The sequence below is a fragment of the Acanthaster planci genome, linkage group LG04, assembly GCF_054643075.1.
Source record: "Acanthaster planci isolate LZ-2023a linkage group LG04, COTS_SCS, whole genome shotgun sequence".
In the NCBI taxonomy this organism is placed as follows: Eukaryota; Metazoa; Echinodermata; class Asteroidea; order Valvatida; family Acanthasteridae; genus Acanthaster; species Acanthaster planci.
In genome coordinates, this window is record NC_141780.1 from 4,469,504 (window position 1) to 4,491,735 (window position 22,232).

The 22,232-nt window shown below is 45.1% G+C and overlaps 1 protein-coding gene across 1 annotated transcript in view; it reads left to right on the plus strand.

Moving 5' to 3' along the window:
- Window positions 1–22,232, plus strand: part of LOC110974216 (protein Wnt-5b-like) — a 93,325-nt gene that overhangs the window by 46,218 nt on the left and 24,875 nt on the right. Inside the window, 2 exon segments of the mRNA XM_022225685.2 lie at window positions 15,094–15,571; window positions 19,067–19,338. Coding sequence (XP_022081377.2) covers window positions 15,441–15,571; window positions 19,067–19,338 — 403 coding nt within the window. The 5' untranslated portion in view covers window positions 15,094–15,440.

Consider the following 22,232-nt stretch of genomic DNA (forward strand, 5'->3'; position numbering starts at 1 on the left):
AGGTTTCGGGGATTTTTTTATAGCTGACTTTGAATCCATAATGCATGCGTAATATGTTAAGAATTGGAAATACAAAAACATAAGGCACATGTAGTTTGTATGTCTCGCAGACAACTTTATTCTTTTAGGCAACGCAAGTAAATTGATCAAGTTTTATTTGGTAGCATCCTTGATAGAGGGGGGCTCGAGATCTGATGACATGCCTTTCCATGGAGGAGTCCTCTATGGTCTTTCCAAACGCGAATGAGTACCTCGATTGACACATGCAACTTCCTGATTGAAAGTAACGGTGTATGTCAAGGTCGGCCTGATGCGCAGATAGTCATTTTGATAAGCGTCATTAGACCTCTTGCTCATTTATACGAATTATGAATTCACCTTAAATTCGATTATACCTTGCAGGAAATTGGATGTTCCTTAAAAACAAATGACATGTCCCGACAAAGCGTTATTCCAGAATGTTAAAGGGCCACGCTTTATATTGAACTATCCTGAATAAATCGATTTGTGGCTGGCTCGACTAACTTCTTTGAAATCCTCGGCAAAATGTGTGGCCTGTAGCACGAGCGTTTCCAGCAATGGACAGCCAATCTGCCCGGCATGCATGGTGTTCCATTCGGTCTCTGCTCAGATTTTGAACAGTGAACGACCATCAAAGTTACTTTTGTTGACCGTGAGGCGACTCTTGTAATACTGAAAGCACGACTAATTTACACGTACGTTTACAGACTCAGTACTAGTGTTCTCATGGTTGTAGTTGAAATATTAAACGTGGTGAGAACTGACCCCAAAACTTGGCGGGAAGTGGTCCACTTTAGATAGAGACGCTGTCAAAAATCTAGTGCGTTTTTCGTTTTTTGTTTATTTTTTATCTTTGGATTTTGAAAGCAAATCTACGCATTTATATAGACAACGTTTTCATCAACATTGCACATTTTCATGATCTAACAGTTAAACTCGGCAACCAGACTTTAAAGCTTGGTGGCCATACTTTTAGACATGGGAGACGAGCAAAACTTGACGATGGTCCTCGGAGCTACTTCTGCAAGATGTAGACCACTGACCCAACTTCATGGGGTGCTTTTCGTCGCAAACGTTAGAAATTTCTTAATGTTTTCCAGATGCTCGCTTGTGCTTGAAAAAGTTCCCGGCTTGCAAGTTTTTATTTTACTTGTAGTGGCTCACACAAGGTTCGTGTAACCGAGCAGAGGGGTAGGACCTCTGTAATGATGCCATGAGAATCGTGTGCTTGAACCTGCGAAAACTTGCACCGTAGGAACCAGTGAGATAATGCATGAGCAATGTATCTGTCGTTTTGAACCAAAGTAGCGCAAGACATTTTCCAAGAATTGGAAGATTCGGCTTTTCTTGTCTCTCAACGCATTATTTTCATCGAGCATCTAATCGCAGTTTTTTTTCTGCTCGAGCAATCGTTTTTATGCAGGAATATCCGGGAGATGACATCGACATTCATATGAGCACTGTTCTGTAATATGTGAAAGATATCCGTCAGGCAGGGATCGTATAATAATCACAGGTTGGGTGAACTATCATTCGAAGCTCATTTCCATTCCTGAAGTCGTCGCCCTTCAAGTTTCGGTTGGATTGTTTTGTCATCAATTTCCCAAACTAACATCTTCCCCATGCTCGCACTCAGCCAGCCAGTACTACTCTGATCTGCAGCCGGGCTATTCCTCCCCTTCCTGCCCGCATAGACTGTAATGCTTGCTCCGTCCAGAAGTCTGTCCTGCCGAGTTCAGCTGGTAAACGTGATACGTCCCTTGTTTGAGCTAGATGTGTAGACCTAGAATCCTCCGCCATCTTATACCGCGAGAGGCCGAGAAAAATATCCTCAGCCGGTTCTGACTTGGCTCTCGACTGCATGCGTGCTTATGGAGAATGATCAGTCTACCCAGAGAGCAAGGATCCAGCTCCAAAGCCAATCCGATCGCCAAAAAAAATAACATTTTTATCTGGCACGTGGGGCCATTCATAAGAGCAGGAATGAGAACAACAGATGTGAAAGGTGTTGTTCAAAACTGGTTGTTATGCTTAAAAGTAATTGTCGAAAATATCATCCATAAGCAGCTCCATTGTGCAGTCGAATTTGCACTGAACCTGATTCGAAATTAACTTATTCAGTCTTAGTTTATTTCCTAGTCATAAAACCAATGAATTCATATGATGAAATTAAACTCCCAATATTTCCCCTAGCGAGAAAAATTGAACTGCATAATATTATATCAACGGCATGGAAAGCCTCGGGCAACCGTTGACCTGCATGATGTTGGCCGTCTTGGAAGGGGAGGGGGCAGACCATCAATCTAAAACACAGACCCAGGCTTAAGTCCGGATGTCTGACGAGGTCACCACTTGATCCCCCGACCTTTCGATATCCCCCTCCTTCCCGCTGTCCGAACTCTCTTTGCACTATTATAAGGCTCCACGCCAACGCCTGCACCGCAGGCATAAAAAAAAAAAAATGGGTATTGAGCTGAAGGCCGGTCGCTCCGGCTCTGGGATCTGTTGGCCGCTCGTGGTCAATGCATTGAATTAATAATTGCGAATTGTGCCCAACCCTTCCTTTCCTGTAGCTGGCATCAGCCCTCACGTATACGCCAAACACACTTTGTCTCACACCCTTGCTCTGTGAAAAGGTCAATTGAATTAGGCCCTAACCCTTTCAATTTTTCATTTGTCTCTAAATAACTTAAGTAGCACTTTCAATTTTTGCATTTTTCTCTAAATATTTTGGACACGCAAAACTGCAGTGAAGAATCGTCATTATACCTGTTAGCCCTAGTTCCGGTTACAGTGGGAGGGCGCTATTGAACCAACCCAAAAGATGCAGGCCGGTATATAGGCCGAAACTTGCCTGCGCCGGTCAAATCACGAACTGTATGAACTCAACTTCTCTACAAAATAGAGCATCTTGTGGCCCATGAACTTGGAGATTTGTAGAAAAGACAGGTTTAGGCGACCAAAACGAATGCCAGTTTGTGTCTGAGAGAGATCTGGAAGAAATGTGTGCCCGAATCTGTCTATTTTTCGAGAAATTTAGGCGTCGATTCACGACTGCTTTTATTTTAAAGGTGCACTTCTGTGGAAAAAAATGGATGGAAATTCGAAAAAAACGCCTGAGAAACTTGGGAGTATTTTTCAGCATTTTTTGAAGTTCAGGTATTTATCACTGTTGGCTATGGGAGTTTATGTACCAGTCCGCACCCCATATATAATGTGCTCGCGCCCTCATGTTATGGCGACCGTATATAAACGTCACGGAGACGAATAGCCTTATAGAACCTTTCATTCCAGAGTTGTGAGTCTTAACTTGGCGAAGTTTACTGCCGCAGTTCCCGAATGACCTGGCCTTTGTGAAATATCGTTCACTGTCTTTTCCACGATTCGTTCAGTGAGACTGACTGGCTTCTGACCTGCTAGAAACGGATTACTGCTGTCTTACCCTGCACGTTTACCACTTGATCGGATATCCGCGTAGGTTATACGTGGTGAACGTCGACCAGCATTTTTGACCGTAAGCACGATGTGGAAGATGTTGACGAGACCTTCAACAAAACGATCTTGTGTGTTTCCTGTAAACCAAGGCAACTCAATACAAGTACACCACCGGTGGTTCAATATTGCTGTTCTTTCTTGGTCTGTATTGGTCCATGAAGCATTAGCTGTCTATAACTTGGGCTTGCGAGGGGTGTTGCTTATACGGAGTACTGGCGAATTCATTGGGCATACATGTACATCATACTTGAATACTGTGATTGAAGATTTTAAAGGGGCTCTGTATACACGCAGGGTCGAGTCCAACTGAGTTGGACTTAGCTTATGTACCGGTACTGGGAAAACGTTATAAGTTAGCAACTTTGTGGTATGAATTTCATAATGTCTTATTCGTGTCGAGGTGTTGGCTCCTGTGGTGATTTTCAAATGTCATGTTTTGACCTGTTTCAATTTGGTAGTCTTTTCGGTTCCCCCAGCATATTAGTCATTAAGCAATTTGCGAGTTAAATTTGAATAAAATCTGGTACACTGAGTTCTTCAAATTCACATGAACATAGCAAGACTTGAATTCTCCATACTGAAACCCCTGTTGCTATACCTCACGATTCGGGGCAAGCTTTTGCTTAGTTACATAAGAGACGCCTTGCAACAATACACATAAGAACGGCACAAAGGAACCAGTCCATTCCAGAGATGATGGTCGCTATGCAAAAGCTTTCCCCGAATCACGAGGTATAGCAACAGTGTCTTTAGTCTGGGGAATTCAAATCGTTACGTTTCTGTGCAATTATATGACACAGTGTACCAGATTTCATTCGAATTTAACTCGGAAGTGGCTTATCGGAGCGCACGCGCTGCAGGTCGGGGGGGAAAAACGGGGACGCGGAAAGGGAAACGCGCGCAGCCATCTACCGTATGTTAATCCGCAATATCCACGTGGATTACCGTATTACGTGTTAAGGCGTAGCTAATGCGACACTTGAAACAGGGGGACATCTGAAATGTTCACAGCCGGTCCATAATCTTGATGCAGGGATTATAAACAAACTATAGCTGGCGCAGCATCCCACCTCTAGGTTGAGGGGATGCGTTACATACCCTCCTCCCCTCCACTCCATCCAGCGGGAAACACCGAATCAAGGGGCCTGGATCTTTCCCTATTCCGCTGTGTCTACCACAGGAAGCTGTAACACCGATGAGTAATTACCAGAGGGGTATTTTTTGCAGGGGGAGGGGGGGCCAGGCGTCGTCATGTACCCTGACATGCCCACTGGCATCATCATATATACGCATGTTAACTTTGCGACCCCCCCCCAATTTCTGGAGACTGTGGCGGTCATCACAAATCAGTCACTTTGCATACGGTCCTGTATGATGTATTAATCAAGCCTACCGTAAATTTTGGAATGGCCTGATCAAGTCAATTTCGAATGACAGTTTACATACGCTCCACTCTTCACAGGGGATGGATGAGGCGTTTCCTTCAAGTCGCCTCACTCGAGACCCAATTCAGATGCCGTCTAACAATCAGAGTTGATTGGGGTAGACGTTACAAACGGCTAGTGTTTGGGACTGTAAAACACCACATTCATTGACGCCGCTTGCATCGTTTTCTCGTTGTTTCGGTGAGACACAGTTGTACATGTATATTGCACCTGAACAGTTTTGATATACATGTCTCGTTTCACCTCAACAATTCCGCTAGATAAGACAAAAAGGGATGATGAAATCAACTCCATAAAGAGCATTTAGTTTAATACCCATTCTGCTTCTTTTTTATAGCCTAACAATTTGAAATCACGTCTGTATTCTGAAACACCTCGGGTTAAGTCTCGTTTAATTCTCAACTCAAGTCTTTATGCAGAATACTTCATGGCTGGTGGTCCATGGCACTGTACTTCCAAAGGTCTTTATTCATTACTTCATCTATCAAAAAATAAATGAATTCAAAACAAACCATCACAAATCCGAGATACGAAATGGCATGACAGCCTGCACGGGGAGGTGAAAGGAAACAGATCCGAAGTTCTGAATAAATCTAGTGAAGTTTATCTGGTGTGGGTACAGCACTGCCACATGAGGAATATAGAGTACGAATGATTGATTGGTGTGTTTTCAAGCCTACCTGTTTCCTGCGATTATTTCGAAAGATGATAACGTGACACATATTCTAATTTTGGCCTCAGACTGTTTTCTTTCGTAGCAACCTACATTATGACGTGTCCCCTCCGAGTGATTTGTATCAAGACAAAACACTTGGCATAGTTGGTGACAGTCGAATCCCACCTGTGCCCTTCAAATTTGGACCAAAGGCCACTGGAACTTTCTATTTTAAAGTGACCTTTGGCACAGGGTCAAGTTGACTTCAATATTCACGCCAGCGCCAATCAATAGTTGTGGCTACACCGAGAACTTCACTTTGTCCTTCTGATGGGTTCTTTCAAAACTTTGCCAAAGAATGGGCCAGTTTGCAAAATGAGGACCATCTATCCTCTCTTGCAAGTCTTGTATTCTGTGCCGTTCCGTGTACATTCAGGTATGAGAGTACTGCGAACGGCGTGGTTAGTAGCAAACGAACTCCTTGACGGCATGGAGTCGCCACCTGTTAAGGGCCCGCCTATGCACACTTGTAGGTTGCATGAACTTACAGAGCAAAAGGCAGCGCGTTCTGACTTGTCAGCGATCACATTACAAACTGTTTACCGCCGTTGAGAACTGCTATGAGTCTTCCTGTTACCATTGAGAAAGGACGCAGAGCTGTTACGGTATTCACGGGTTTTAATTAATGTAAGATATCGGTCATACCGTCAACGCTTTCCCTTACCACTCATCTGTGTAAACTTGAGCAGTCTGTTCTTGTTCAGTCTATTTTGTGTGTATGGTTTTACAGCGGTCGATGGAGTTCCCAGGCAAATTTCCTTTTCGTTGGATGCATTGCCTGGCTTAAGATTAGTGTCCATGTCCCATAACGAGGTTGGCGGATGTTTGTGGTAGAAGATGTCCAAAATGTGCGTTGATGGAGTAAGGAGTTAGCTGCGTAGCTATAAGTAACGAAGCCGTTGTTCTCGTTGTTGATAGCCGTTGATACCCTATCACTGACGAGATCTTTGCCGATGCAAAGTAATCTGGATTACCGGTTGTGAAAATCACTGGTACACTCGAGGGCTTGCCAGTCTGGGTGACTGTACGCCGGCACACCGGTTAGTGGTTTGACGGACATGTCAGTGTAGCGCGTGGGTGAGCTCTCGGCAAGTAACCTCTCACCCCCACCGCACAACGTGAGCACACACGGACAGCAAAGTCATCCTTGATACCCCGGAGATTAGTCGCGGCCACTGCCAAAAATCCTTGGGACGAGATGGCGATAATTCACGCAAGAGGTTAATTAAGGTGGGGAGTGCACAGTGTCAGTCAGGTGTGGCTTGCTCACACAGTTCACCGAATATAGGTCGGGTCATTAGACCGGATTATGGGCGCCATCTTTCATCACAATTTAAGCCATAAAGTGCGTAACGCAGCGTTTGGGACTCCGACGTTTCAATCGTTTCACCTTTTTTCGCCATTTTGTGTACAGGAAAAAGTAATAAAATTCATACTTTCCATTTGAATGAACAACGATATTCAAGTGCTAGTAGATAGCATTTTTATTCTGGTAAACGACATCTAATATAAGAGTAAAGGCCGATTCATACTTCAGGCGAATATTCTGGTAAACGACATCTAATATAAGAGTAAAGGCCGATTCATACTTCAGGCGAATGTAAAAGTGAAGCAAATTTGACGCCACGAAAGATTTGCAGCAAAATTTCACTGGAGTTGATATTTGTTCAACGTTTGAGAATTCGTAACACAAAGGTTTGATCTGACATCACAAATTCGCGTTTGTGTCCCCTTTCGCGTCAAGTATGAACTGGCCTTAAATTTAGATCATCCCTCGCAGTTGGATCACGAGCATCATGTAACCAGATTAGACACATTCTTGCAGAACTGTTCTGCTTAATTTTAAGTGACATAAACAAAGAAATACACCGGGACATTCTTCATGGGTTCAAAGTTTCAAAATTGTGCCGTGAAACTTTTCTATTCTCGACAAACTGCTCGATCAATCTCTTTTGTTATGTTAATCTTTTACCAATTTTTTTTTCGATAGAGGGCGTAAGCCGATTGCGTATTTGCCGTGTTGAATTGATATTTGGGCGAACAATCAAGTATTCCATATATGCTGGCACACACGAGAAACCTGACCTGTAACATTTTAGGACTATGTTTTGTCACACATAATTGTTTAAACGTAAACAGGTCTCAAAACACATCTATTGCGATGCGATTTCCAGGACACAGACCTCAGCACCTGTCTTAAAAAGCACAAAGCGGGAAAACTAGTTGTTCAACTTTGAAGTTGGACGTCTCTCGAGACTTTTGTGTGAAACCATGTTTGGGGTGGATAGGGATAGCGGGATGTAGGTAATTTTTTTCCGTCTTCGAACACAATCAGTGTGCACGGTCAATGACAGCTCGCGAACCTCAGCACATGTAATGTTGTCACTGTTCAAACGTTTGCTTTCCGTCTCCTGGGAAGGATAACGAAAAGCCTTTGAAGTTAACACAGACTGATGGTGTTGGTAAATTCTTGTCAGATTGCGGTTGCCCAGTGGATTGCTCATGTCAAATCTGTGGCAAACGAGCCGCGAGATGTACTGTCCGCTACTACAGTGTAGCGCCGCCAACGGCCGAATCACGAACTTTGGTATTTAGTCGAAGCAAAGACTCCGCGCGTGAACAAGAGATGGCGCCCTTTTAATAACAACGCGACGTGTCTTGGACCCTCAGATATCAAGCGATATAAAACTGTTCTTGTGAGGTCTACTCATCTGATATCTGTGATGGGCCCCGATACTTTTGAACATTTTTTTCCGAGGAATGTCACTGATCTCCTATCCTAATGGGAATCACCAGGGAGTGAAAGCTAAAGACCGATCCGGTGACAAGAATCAGGAGCCAACACTACGGTGTCCCCGCGCGCGTGAACAAAGAGATACACATTGAATGCCTTCTCATCAGCCAATGGGAGTGCACTGGTAACCAAAATCACCTGCTTGTCAAGCCTAGGAATGCGCGCCTGAGTGACGGGGGACACCGCAGTGAGGGCGTCATCGAATCGGTCAAGCGGTAAACTGGTCGTCTTGCCCGCTTATCTCTTCTTGACGATTGAGGGGGCACTTCTGCACGGGCGGATGGTCGTTCAAATTTCCCCCAACGAACCAGTTTGGTTTGTTGAAACGAGCACATGTTGTAGATCTTGCTAGTTCTGGCGATTATGTTTAACATAACATGATTGCTGTGGACCAAAACCACCCTTTTCGTTTATCTTTTTTGGGGGAGGAGGCTGCACTATCTGTCTGTGGTTAATTTTATCCTAACAACTACAACTTGGAAAAGCGTGAAAAGCATCAAACGAACAAAGCAAAACCTTGCCACCCGATCTGTAACAGCGCTAAACTTAGTAATATTTCACCAACAATATCCTGTGCTGGTTTTATTGCGGCCAAATCGTGCCGTGCTATGTTCCCCGGGCCGTTAATTGAAAGGCCTCGTGCACCGATTCGTCAAAATGAAATCATGGGCAACGTTTTAGATTTTGTAAAATAAACACCTTTTTACGTTTTTCGGTGCATGAGTCAAGTGACGAGTACTTATAAGGGTCTCTCATAATGACTCCTCTTACCGTACTTTTTACTGTCTGCTTCGAATTCACACTATAAATAATAGTTAATTTCTTTTAATGAAAAAGGACGCATTGTCTTGCTTTCATAACAACCACCTTGATCGGTTGTATTAGAAAATATTTTCACGAATAGAATTTTAAAACAACTTATTAAAAATTCTACAGTAGTGAACACATTTTGTGTTCTTATAGTTTTATTCACCGTCGCGGAAAATAAAGTTGAGTTCAAGAGTACTGATGCTGGCGAAAAGCTGTAAGCAGTCGTAGTATGGAATTTAATTCATTTTTTACACAGCAGGCAGGCTTTGCATTTTCCTAAAGCCCCCAGATTGGTGCCAAAACGTTCCCAGAATATAACACCTCCACAGTACTTTTGCTCCACTGCACCCATTACGGGGAAACTCCATACTAATTGGGAGTTCGTTCAACCGTGAGTGTTATTCTTTCTTGTGGCGAACCCGCCGTTAGATTTGTCCCCGCTTTCTTTCCTCGATTGTAACAATTTCCTTTCCTGGTCGAAAGAAATTGCTTGTTTACCGGATTGAGGTGAGATTTCTTTGTTAGCCAGTTTACAACAGCTGCCAATCAACCGTAGCGTCATTGTGACGTTCAAAGGTGTTGACAGACTTTCCCTTCTGGAATCAAACTGCGAAGTGCTCACCATCCGCACGTCTCGCATGTTTGGCAAGAAAATGTGTTTCTGTATCCGATACACGCAAAGAAATGTGCTAGGTATATGCTCCTTTTACTAAGATTGTCACCTGCTCAAGCAGTCGCTATAATCGGTCAATATTAAAACACTTCTGCTTTAGTGTATTCTCTCACTTGTTTGTTTTTAACATAATTTAATGCTGCTCGTGTGCATGTTAGAATGGTTACTTTTTGTTCGGGGAAGAAATTGCAAGAGGTCTGCATTCTGGATAATGTGTAATTTCCTAAGCAACACAAAGCAAACAACTATATAGACAGATCTCAACATAGATTTAGATGGATTATGCCTTGCGGCAAGAGCACGTTCGCTGCGGTTAAAGTTAGGCCCTGGGATCAAGAAGAGAACGGCGTACAGGGCAGTTCTGTTGGGTGCATTTTGGTGGGTTCTTTTTGCCGGCAAAATTGAAAACCTCGGGGGGGGGGGTTCAAATCCCTCCTTGGGTGCGCCACCGCACGAGCACCCCCACCACGGTGACAAGGAAAGAGGTCTTATTGCTGTTGCGTGCTGGCGGGGGAGGGGCGGCCGCCAAAAGGTTTGTGCACATTCAGATGGAAATCGATCTTGCGCATTTTGCACCATACGTGCGTGAACCAGAGCGGGCACGCGCTGCACCTGGACACCCGCAAGTGACCTCCCAGCGTCGCCCTGTTCCAACACTTTGTCTTTTTAAGTGTGTCCAGTTTCAGAAGAAAAGTATTTATCGAGCCGTTGTCGAACCACTGACAGGATATTGGACATAATTGGGAGTAATCATTCTCAGATAACCACCAGCACTGACATGTCGACACCGTTCATTTCACGCTTAGTGACAGTCACTTCACACCTAGCAAGCGCGAAGATCGGCAGGAAATTTGCTTGTACATTTCTGCCTCACCGTGACTGGTCCATTAGAAGGCGCCCATCATTGGAATAAAATTTAATGGATTACTGACGGAATTATTGAGTGCGTGCGTTATTAACAACATCCTGGATTGGCCGGCACCTAGGCTGTGGAAAGAGTCTGGTTTTGGCGAGGAGCCTGCCTGCCTGTCAGCCCTGTCTGTACTATTTACTACTACGATTTGATTTCCGGGCTGCCTCAGTGGAACTTCTGTTCCGAGACGGTCGCCTATAGCGTGACCTGTCGGATAAATTTGGAGGACAGCCTACGTTATGATCATCCGGTCGTGGGGCTTCAGGTGGCGTTGCCCCCATCACATCCGCCACCCAGGTCTCGCTGATTGCCGTTTAATCGGCGTCTCGTCTTGACATAATGAGCCGAACACATGCATGGGCTGTAATAACGCTCGTCGACAATTCAAATCTGGTGAGATTCACTGAGGTTGGAAATTGCTTTTCCACGGACGGCATGTATGATTATTTCTACTGATTACAACGGTATAAAATAGTGGCGTCAGCTTAATTTCAAGTTCAACGGTGCATCATTTGACCCTGCCATAGCAATTCTGGTGCACAGTTTTGTGTTCCATTGCATTGTGTATTGCGCCTGCAGGCTACGGACGTGTTTTTCCGTTGCACCTAGCCAGATGCATCTGACCTTAATTTTGTAATTGATTAATTAATTTACCTGTGCGGCTCCAGGCGGGTTCTAGGAGGGCAGCTGGCCAGTCGCGTTGGCTTACCTTTGTTGAAGGTCAATCATATCTACAATTATATTATCTATAAACGGAATTACGTCTTTGTCTTAAATCGCTTCGGATAATGTTGTATTAATTGGCGCCGCTCGAGGGCGCCATCGCTGACAAACGAGGCACCGACTGCCTCATCGACGTACATTCGCTCGTTCCTACTGCCCTGTCCAAGGACACTCGTGCATATGACAGGTAGGCCTACTCTTGAACAAAAATGTTAAAAAGCACCGTGCGTTGTGAATAGCTTACTATTCGTTGAGCCCTGATGCAGGTGTAGGATACCAAATACGACACCATCGTGCACGCACTCGCGGAACTTAGAGCGCGTCAGGACACTAATTAGTATGAAGTACTTTATGCGGCTTTCGTTGCCATTCTTTGGGATGTCTGGTTTCACTTTTCGTTACTATGATTTCGGTGACTGAGAGCCGTTGCTATTTTGTTTCAGACTGTTTATTTGTTCATCGGGATCAAGACATCAAAGTTATGATGACTTCAGCAAACCCGTTCTCCCCGGCTAATAAACTGCCCGGGGCCGCTGGTAACACGAACCGGTTTACAGAGGTCGCCTCATAATCTGGCAGCTGCACAGCCCAATCAGGGCCGCCATTAGCCTAACGCAAGGTTTATTCGGTAACCAGAATGCGCGAACTGTACACCCTGGCAAACACTGTTACCATAATATTCCGTAATGCCCGTCAGCGGTTGTGCCGTCTCGAGTGTCACCCCGATCTCTGTCCCTTCGGTCGGTCGGGAATTTTCGCAAATTGACCGCAGCAGTAGTGGTCAAATCATCGGCCCCTTCTCAAAATTTGTCTACCTCGTCTCATGTAGGTACATGTATCATCATCGTGGCAAGAGCAGTCTTTGCATTGAAAAGTATTAGGCCTACCCAAAACTAACTTTGAATCAACTTGTCACCAAATTTTGGTATCTTGGGTCCTGAAGTTTATCTTGTGGCAGTTTCGACTGCAGACACACGAATTCTGTGCATAATCTGGAAATGGAAAAACAGCCCTAAATTGTCACCAGTGTTGCCAGCTAGGCCTAGATATTGCAAACACGAATGTCGTGCAACAAAGCACTATATTATGGGCATTTCTGTAGTGATTTCTGACTGGGCATCCACAGTCCTCAAGTTGAACCATAGAGCAATATGGTTGAACATAACCGGTCGAACATTGGGCAGAATAATTCTAGCGGCACATGACGAAATCCTGTGTGTTTTGTATGGAGGTAGGAGTCCGCGAGCGAACACCGCTAGGGTTGCCATTTTGCCAATCGTCTTTATGCCCACAAATTGGTGTTTGTATTGCTATTTAAGCCGATACACACTGCGGGGCAGGTGCCCACAATGGCAGGGCACCAAGGAGACCAGCGATTGTCCAACATGGCCGATTCAATGCCGGGAGAAGAGTGGGGGAACAGAAGGAAGGAATTAAAGCGTTTTATGGCTTCAGTCGCAAGTCCCGTACAATCGGCATGCAATCAAGACGATCATTATATACGGGGGCGATATTTTCTGCTTGCGCGAACGCGTTTGTGTACTGAGCGCGCCGATAAGACTGCCGAGGATGTAGGCCTATAACGAGTTTCGCTCGATAATTTGTCATCGAATAAAAAGGGATAAACTGGCTAATTAACCAGTCCTGGATTTTTAAAGGCTTCCAATTTCCTGTAATTTCCCAGCTTGTGGATATCCACTCTATATTTTCTCACCTTGTCGTCCAGGAAACCGCTGTCGTCGTGGTTGCAAAATCTTGCATGCACGGGGTTGTATTATAACTCCCTGCTTTGTGCGGTCATTATTGTGATTTACGGCCTACAAAGTGGCTCAGAGAGTTCCCCCCCCTGTACTGAATTCAACTGGAACTAATTTCTTGTGTAAATAATGAAAAGAGATAGCCTGGGAGCCATTGCATCTATCCAGCTAATCCCACTTGTGGAAGGCATGTACATATATATGTATTAAACCTGTGCTAAATGATTATATTGCCAGTACAGTGCAGTGCAAAATGTTACAGTCTTCAATTTGTTCTGTGCGCACTGCGCTCTAATCGGAATGTAGAGTAAGGACAGACAATGAGCCGTGTTTGAGCGGACCTTAGCGGACAGAGCTGGCTTTGACTATGTGTACGCAAACGAACGAAGAGCGATTCTGTAAATCTCGTATTTTTAGGAAGCAATATACAAGTTTTCAACTTCGTGCCTGTACACGCTCGTACATGCTCGTACACATCAAAATTTGACGATTTGCCTTTCAGGAAAAAATCTCTCCATACATTATTCGCTGAAAACCCTACAGGTGCGGAAGAAATCACAGAAAAAAATTGTTTTCAAGTAAAATTTCGATTTTGTTTTTCACAGCTTCGCGGTTTAACGTTTCTGTCTTCATTTTTATCGGTTGAAAATTGCACAGTGTGGATTCGGCTATCCGTCTTGTTACAAAGTAAATATGGTCAACTCGTATTATGCGCATGTCCAGTAGGAATTCCAACTTGGCTCCATGTTGGGTTATCAGAAAGTGCCACAAAATGTTCGTGTTGCAACTTCTCTAACACATTTTTAATTTAAAAATAATCTTTTCTTTTGAGGGCGGTAAAGGACATTCTTATACTCTCGGTTTTGCTATTTTCTTTTTGTCTTTTTTCCCGAATTTGGTTGCATGAAACCGCCCCATATACCCAACAGGGGAATATTTTGGTAGCTCTTGAACTTTTAGGAAATTGTAGAAACCCGTGAGCGAGAAATACCAGTAGGGTGGCGCAACATAATCTGCCCTCCACCTTATTTGAGGAAGGGCTCAAGTTACAATTAACAATGCGCGCGCAGCACAGCAAGCCACTCGTCCCCGTCCAATCAGGAATCTGGGAGAGTGGCTGAGCGATCACTGCTCGTGCGGATCACAATTAGCCGCCGACAATACCGAACCGGCACCGGCTGTTTTGCAGAGTTGGGAGAGTTTCCGCACATAGTTCATCATTCTGTAATCCATCCGTTACACAGCGCTGTTAAGACCAGGTCGGTTGGTTCACGGCCCAGAGCCCCCTGTCTGTCGCCGGGGGATTTTCGGTTTTTTTTTTTTTAGACCGGCGCTCCAAACGTCGTATATCCGCGGTGGAGCTCAAAAGCATTCCGTGGGAACCCTGAGCGATGACTTGTGTGTTAATCACATTACATCAGCCGGTGAACAAACATACACTTCACAGGTGCTCATTTTTCCCCCTATATTTGCCGCGTCGTTCGTGTAGCGACCTGAGTTTAATGTTCCTGCAACTTTGAAATGTTATATGTGTATGCATGTTTTTTGTTCTGTTGACATGTTGCTTCCCTAATATTTCGCCACGGCTACTCGAGCTGCCCTATCCATGGCACCACCACCCATAGCTGAGGCATTGTTCGCTGCCACAATAACTGCAGGGGTAATGCCAGGTCTGTTATTTTTGTGCCTTCCTTCCCCCTGATCTCACACCTCTAACTTGGTGACGTCACTCTTTTCCTTTGTTCAGCCAGAGGTCTTGGTGTCGTTTGTGGGAGCAAGGGGGTGATAAGATATCGCCCGCCTATCCAGGCAAGTTACACAGCGCGGTCCCGTCCGTAGATGTCAGGGGAGCACGCACCAGCCGACACACTGCGCCGTCTGAAAACAGACGCGGACGGCTTGGAATAATATTACGAACAAGGCGCGTTTTGTCCGCCGAGAACAGCTCGAGCCAAGACTTGAGAGAGAGTCGCTCCACACTGAAACAAGGACAGCACCGCAGGTAGACATCGGTAGATTGCTACCCCGAGTTTTCCCTTCCCGGCCAGAAATCCATCGCGCCCACGGAGGCCGTTTACCACCGGGAGCAACGCCATGTTGACGGGTGGCCACTGCCGGGGCGACCGGCAGTTTATCGCGAGCACAACACGGCTCACTGCGATGAGGAATGCGTGGATACTCAGCATCGTCGTTGCTGTCAGCTACGCTCAAGATGTTACGTGGTGGTAAGTCCAGTTAAAGTTCATTAAACCTATAACACTCCCCCACTTTACCCTTGACGCAGTCAAACATCGTTTATGAGATTGTAAGAATGCAACCAGACGTTATTAAAATGTTCAGTTCTGTGGTGATTAAGTCACTGTACAATGTCCCGGAGTGCGGATGCTTAGAAATAGGCGAGGATACTTTAAGATAAAAACAACTTTATTTGCTTGTTTGGAAACTTGCTGGGTATGCTGGGAAAACCAGCAGTAATGACAGCAAGCCAATTTGTTACTGCTCTGATTTCAAAGAAATATCAGGCGAACAAGCAAACGCAGGCAGAAGACCCTTCTTTGGGCGACGTGGATCGAAGTTCTTCAAGTGAAGCGACCCCAACAAAATTCAACTCCGACCTGAGCGTATTGAAGAGGCCTTGGCGGTTGCAACAAAGAACAGAGAGAGATGACCAAAGAATGTCAGTTGCTTATTGATTCTCTGAACATCGGCTGGCATGTGAAAGAATCACCGAGCTCCTCGATCGTTCCCTCGTGAAAATTTCCTCTCTGGAAACATTGCACAAACCATGTTTTTGATATGGGAGATCGAGGGCAGACAAAAATTACATAGAATTAAAAAAAAAATGATAAAAGAATAAGGCACGACCAGTAGCGTACACATTACAGATATTGCTGTGTGTGTCATCGGATGCTCGCATTCTCAGTCCGGCCAAGCGTGAAACATTCGGAGCCTTTCGGGCATCGGTACAGTATTCACTAGTGAGAGGATGCTGCTACTTTTTTTCAGCGAGCTCAAGGGGGGAAGGGGGAGCCTTGTGGGGGGGAAGGTAACTTGGACGATGATACGGGTATCGACTTAATGGGATCATCAAGCACCATTGTTGACTCCGTAATTGCGGGGATTGGTCCGTCGAGTGAGATTTTTTCCCCACAGTCTAACCATTACGGCGATGGGGGCGGGCAGAATGCTCTTTATTATCGCGTGGACTTGCCAGAGATCATGATAAGTGGTGACTTTTTCAGAAGTGAGTCAAATGTGATATTCTTCGGTCAGCTTCCCCAATTGTGTTTTACTTTGTAGGCAGAAAACAGAATGAAACCGAGATGTTCAGATGAAGCCTACCTCAAATAAATTCAACTACCCGTCTGCCAAAATAACATTGTCTTAAAAAAATATTTTGGACAGTAGTGTCCAATAAACATTAATATTATAATTAAGAATGAGTAAAACTATAATGGGAATTTGAAAAAGAAACAGTTCCCCGTTTGTCTTTGACATGGAACTGCACTAAAATGTCAAGATTTGAGCATATTAGTACCAATCCCAAGGTAATTCGGAGTGGTCATATACATGCGGTTAAAAAAAGTTTTCAACGTTTTGTCCCATTGGTTTGGAATGCTGTGTTGACAGAACGGTCGATTCATCTTATCAAATATCCAAGGGACCTGGCCTTCAAAATGGTCCGAGTTCACCACAAATCAATCGGCGCCACGCTCCCCGGAAACATAAATGTTCGGAGTTATAACATTGCGACTGTTTGCCCTTGACGCAAGCACGATACGTCTGTATGCACATGTACATGTACATGCGAATAGCGAGAGACGTGTATCTGCGAATTGGAGTTTTTTGCCGATCATCTCATTGTGTTGTGGGGTTATTTCCTCACGTGATGCACTTCACCGAAAGTGTGAAATAACAACTCAAAATGTGGTCTCAGTTCTTGTGGTTTCTTTTGAGTTGACGTTATATGGGACCGGTTCGACTATTACAGTGACTCTCCATCGCACCATCACGACTAAATTCTGGAGAATTTCCTTTTGTTTGTTTTCAACAAAGATAAAAGCGAGCACAATCCAAACTGAGGCACATGCAAAGTGCCCACTTGTACCCTTTTTATCGGGCCAGTAATCAGATCCACGCCGTCGAGAGGTCCTCCATTCATTTCAGACGTGTTTAACCCCTCAAGGATGAACCGACGATGAATGGAAGATGACAGCGCCAAGACGTGAAGTTACTCGTCGATGATGTAGGTAGAGGAGACGAATCCTCTCTCGGCGATCATCCCGCCCTGGTATTCAGGATTACCATACCCGCCCGGCGAGCTTACAAACATTTGTGGACACGGTAAAGTGGCGATTGCCCTCCCCCATATTATCTGTGCAATTGTCTCCTCCTTTTGTGGCCGGGTGAGCTGAAGTGTTGACCAGGACGAGTGTGCCACAAGCCCCAACTGAGGAGATGTTTCTGGCCGCCCGCTATGGACGGCGCGATGTTTGCTCTAGCCTCGTTTCCCCCCGGAGGGGCTTCCACATTTCTCGAAATCCTCCGTGCCAAGGAACAACCGCCAACAACGCATTGTGTGGTGAAATTCTTTCCCTGTCAATTATTGTAAGCCATGTTTTGTGATCGGTTAAATATCACTTCACTTTATAGGGACAAACAGTAGCGTCTTCCTGTCATGAAAACATCAAAATACTCCACGTTAATGGCCACTTATCCCCCAGATTCAAACACTGAACCAATTTGCTTTGTGACCAATATTTACACCTTTTTTGTGTTCAAGGAACACTATTTTTCCATAGAAAGGGAAAGAATGTTTTTCGTCTTTGTTTTCCACGTCGAATCCCAAACTTCTCTGTTCTTTTTAATCATTGAATGGCAGATGATTTGTAAAGTTCAAAATGTTTTTATTCAATTCAGTTTGGGTTTACTACACTACCACAAAATGATTTTTCTTGTTTTTGAACAAGATACTACCCCTAAACCAGAGCTATTTTTCAGGTGAAGTTAAAAAAAACAGAAAAACGGTTTGAAAATGTAAAGAAATGTAACCTGCTCGTCACCTGAAGGTCTTGATTTCCGTGAGCAAGCGATTTGTTGTCCGCGAACATGATATGATAGGGTGTTTTGAATGGTGTTAGCCAGTGGTATTCAGCCTTGACTGGGCCCCGTGTGTTTGCCTTGAATTATGGATGGCAGCGGTAAGCACAACAAACAAGAGGATTGCGTGAGATTAGGACGTAAAACACATGGCTACGCGCGCCTGGAATGTGCACCCAAACAGTCCTTGCCTGGGCAAAAATTACATCGTTCATAAAATGTCAGTTAGCCTTTTGGGCCCGTTTTCAAGCTAACAATTTCCAGAGAAGTCTCCAGTTAAAGGCCCTATGTCACGAATGTACATGTAAATGTACCTGGTTTCAACATTTTAAAATGTGTGCAGCGGTCTAGCCCGTGATGTTTAAACCACTTACTCGATAAATGAGGGCGCTGTTGGTGTGAATGCAGCCAGTTGACACGCTTATTTGATCAAGATGGGGTCCACTATTGAACAAAAAGTCTGTTAAGGATCTGACTGTGGCACCTGATTTATTTTGACATTCCAAAAGTACGTTCTTGTTCTGTTGCAAGTAAACTACATTCTTTTATCTGTGAGTTTTTCCTTTCAAGGTATAGACGAGAGATTTCATTCCTTTCACTCCTTTTCTTGACGTCTTCAGGAACCTAGGTGTCGACTCGCGGATTCTCCACCAGTTCGAGACGTTGAGCAGCCCGGAGCTATACATCCTGGGCACCCAGCCCCTGTGCGCCGAGCTGCCGGGCCTGTCCTCCGGCCAGCAGAAGCTGTGCCAGCTCTTCCAGGACCACATGGGCCCGATCGGCGAGGGGGCCCGCATGGGCATTGAGGAGTGCCGCTACCAGTTCAGCAACCGCCGCTGGAACTGCAGCACGGCCGAGACGGGGTCCGTCTTCGGCCGCGTCACTGCGATCGGTGAGTGCACCTGTACTGACCCGTGGAAGGATTTGGCCCAACCTTACAAGTACCCACACTGGTAAGGTTGGGCCGAGGTATAGGGTCTTATTAGTTTCGAGTTTCAAACTTGGCAGTGCGCAGGTGGTTTGCGGTTCCCACGTGTAAATGATATCTGTGGAGTCGTGTGTTGGGTTCCAAGAAGCACTATCCTACCTAAGCCTTCCTTGGGTATGCCCACCCTCCTTGTACTTTTGGTACTGAATCGCACCCTGGACTGCTGTGGTGTCTCACCCCCTCCCCCCCAGGAAGTCCATAAGCTTTGTTCAAAAGGTATACCATGGCTAACACTGTGTCATGAAATGGGCTTAGGACCGACGAAATAACAAGGGATGTTTGTGAGGAAGGTTTTCTTAATTAAGGAGATCCACAAAGTACAAATCTTGAAGATACCCCTATTTGGTACACGCCCACCATTCTGTTGGGCCCACGTATACCCTTGGAGAAGCGCTGGCAGCTTGGATTCAACTCTGCCTTTACCCAGAGAAGGTCAACTTACCAAGACTGAGGGTATATACATGAACATCCTGGGGGGGGGGCTTTAATACTCGCTTGGATGGATTCCTTTAGAGGTCTTCTGCAACCTTGAAAGGGCCGCCCGAAAGTTAACATTGTCTGTCTGTGTCAAGGATCTTGCATGGGGGTTGTATTTTTTCTGTAACAGAGGGTTCTCTTGGAGGAGTCTCACTCTCTTGGGGTGGGGGGGGGTTGCACCTTTGGAGAGGGTTCACATCCTTGAAGGGGGCTGACATCATTGGGTGAAACTGACGTTCTTTTAAGGGTGAAATAACATCCTTAGAGGTGGCTCATGTCCTAGAGGGGGTTCACGCTCTCAGACGGGTTGCCACCCCTGTCCAGGGCCTTCCATTTTGGAAGTTTAACACCCTTGTCGATCAGGCGCAGCATTTAGGGGAGCCCGCTAACTTGAACTAGCTGTCGAAGCTCAACAAGAGACAAGTTGACGGCAAATGTAATCCGACAAGTGATTGGTTAATGTCGCAAATCTGACTATTCAGATTTTTTATCAGTTCGAAATCTGTCTCTGTCGGCAAGCGATATTCAAGTTTCGCATTAAAACACTGTGCTGGCGAGACGCGAGAGAGGAAAAATATTCCTGCAATGCCGTCTTGGAATATTCATGAAGCCGGCCGCGTAACGAGATCGGCCCGTGTCCATTGTGCTGCACCTAATTCGTGAAACACCAGAGGTGGGTGTCGCCTCGGGTTTCAGCGCCCGTGAATCGCTGTGTGTATAGTTTGGACCGTCGACAGCACTTGTCAGCAACAAAGAAATATTAGATTTCCCCCCAAACAATGTGCACTCGGAGTTGGTGTTCGGTTCACTCGACGTCTGCAACGCAGAAACAAAAATGGCCTGTTTGGAGTCTTTTGAGAGATTTTTTGAGGGTGCCTTGTTTCGATGAAAGTCAATTACATTGCACACTTTGTTAACCCTAACTCCCTAAGGTGTGCGCAAAATCATATAAAAATGTAAGGGTTCAGGACTGTTAGGGTTAATGAACATTTTCCCATTCGTGCGCGGTATTTTTCAATACAAGTTGTAACATTATGAAATGTAAGAATACACCCCAACTGCCGCCACATTACATTTTCATGATTGCTGATACTTGAATAAGCTTTACTTGTCAGAAGTCATCAACACTTTCTGCTTATACCAAATGCACTGTTATAGCGATATGAAAAGGGTTTCACTTGCAGAAGAAATTATTTTCATAAAGTTTCCAGTAATCTGTCGGATTAATCTTCAAAGCGAGCGAATTTGGAGTGGAAACGCATTTCCGAAATCAAGTTGAAAAGCCGGACCGCTATTGTTCGCCGGTTTTTATCACACCGCTGGGCGTCTGCCATTTTTCAGTGTCTCTTTGTCTGGGGAACAATCCCGCCAAATCTGCAGCTACCGAACCCCTGTACCGTGGGCGGGGCCGCGATACTTATTTCACGGTGGATAAACTTGCTAATAAGACGCCATTGTGGCTTCTATGGCGAGTAATTCGTTTGTTATTGTGTCCCATTCATCAGGCTACATGGAAATTATGTCATGATAATGCGGACCGCGTTTTGGGCCGTTCTCTCGCCACAGGAACGCGACGTGCCATTCGCTCCCCATATCGCCGTGTTTCACGCGTTCCCTTGTGAGGGAAACCCAACACGAAATCGGATTGAGGAGTGCAGTCGGCCCCCGACCGAGGCGACACACTGTGCCCACAAGCGACCTCACCTGCGCCAAAACTGACTTCAAATTACATTCCTGCAAGCTAAATATGAAAATTAAATGTCCTTCACCGTTTACTTTGTCTGGTAATATATCTGCATAACCTTGACTAGACTTGATTCCAGGCTGTTGACGGAGCTATCTTTCGATCGCCATACTTGTCATCAACTCTGCCTTTATAACCGACGCATTTTCTCTCGTACGGAATGTTGTGATCTTACATTGTACAATACTCGATCAGGACTGTAAGCTCGGTGCCGCACACCGCATACACTTCTTATCATATTTCACAACCTGTGTACCGTTATATGGAGATTTCGTTACAATTTATACGAGACTTTTTAAAAGAACAATGACATCTATGTATAGTGGTAGTTTTGCCACAATGCATAATTACAGAAATTATACAAACAAAACAACTAGTTATAGCACAGATTAATGCTCTGCTTCAAACATCACCGGTATTATCAAATCTGTGGGCTTTCCCAATGCATCCCAATGCAGACGTCCAAACACACCGAGCTGAGTCTCTCTAATTCTCTGTTACATCGTGATGGTTTGATCCTGAACAGTTTTGACAGGGCAACCGGTGCTGGCTGGTCACTTTTAGATCGTTCCCTGCA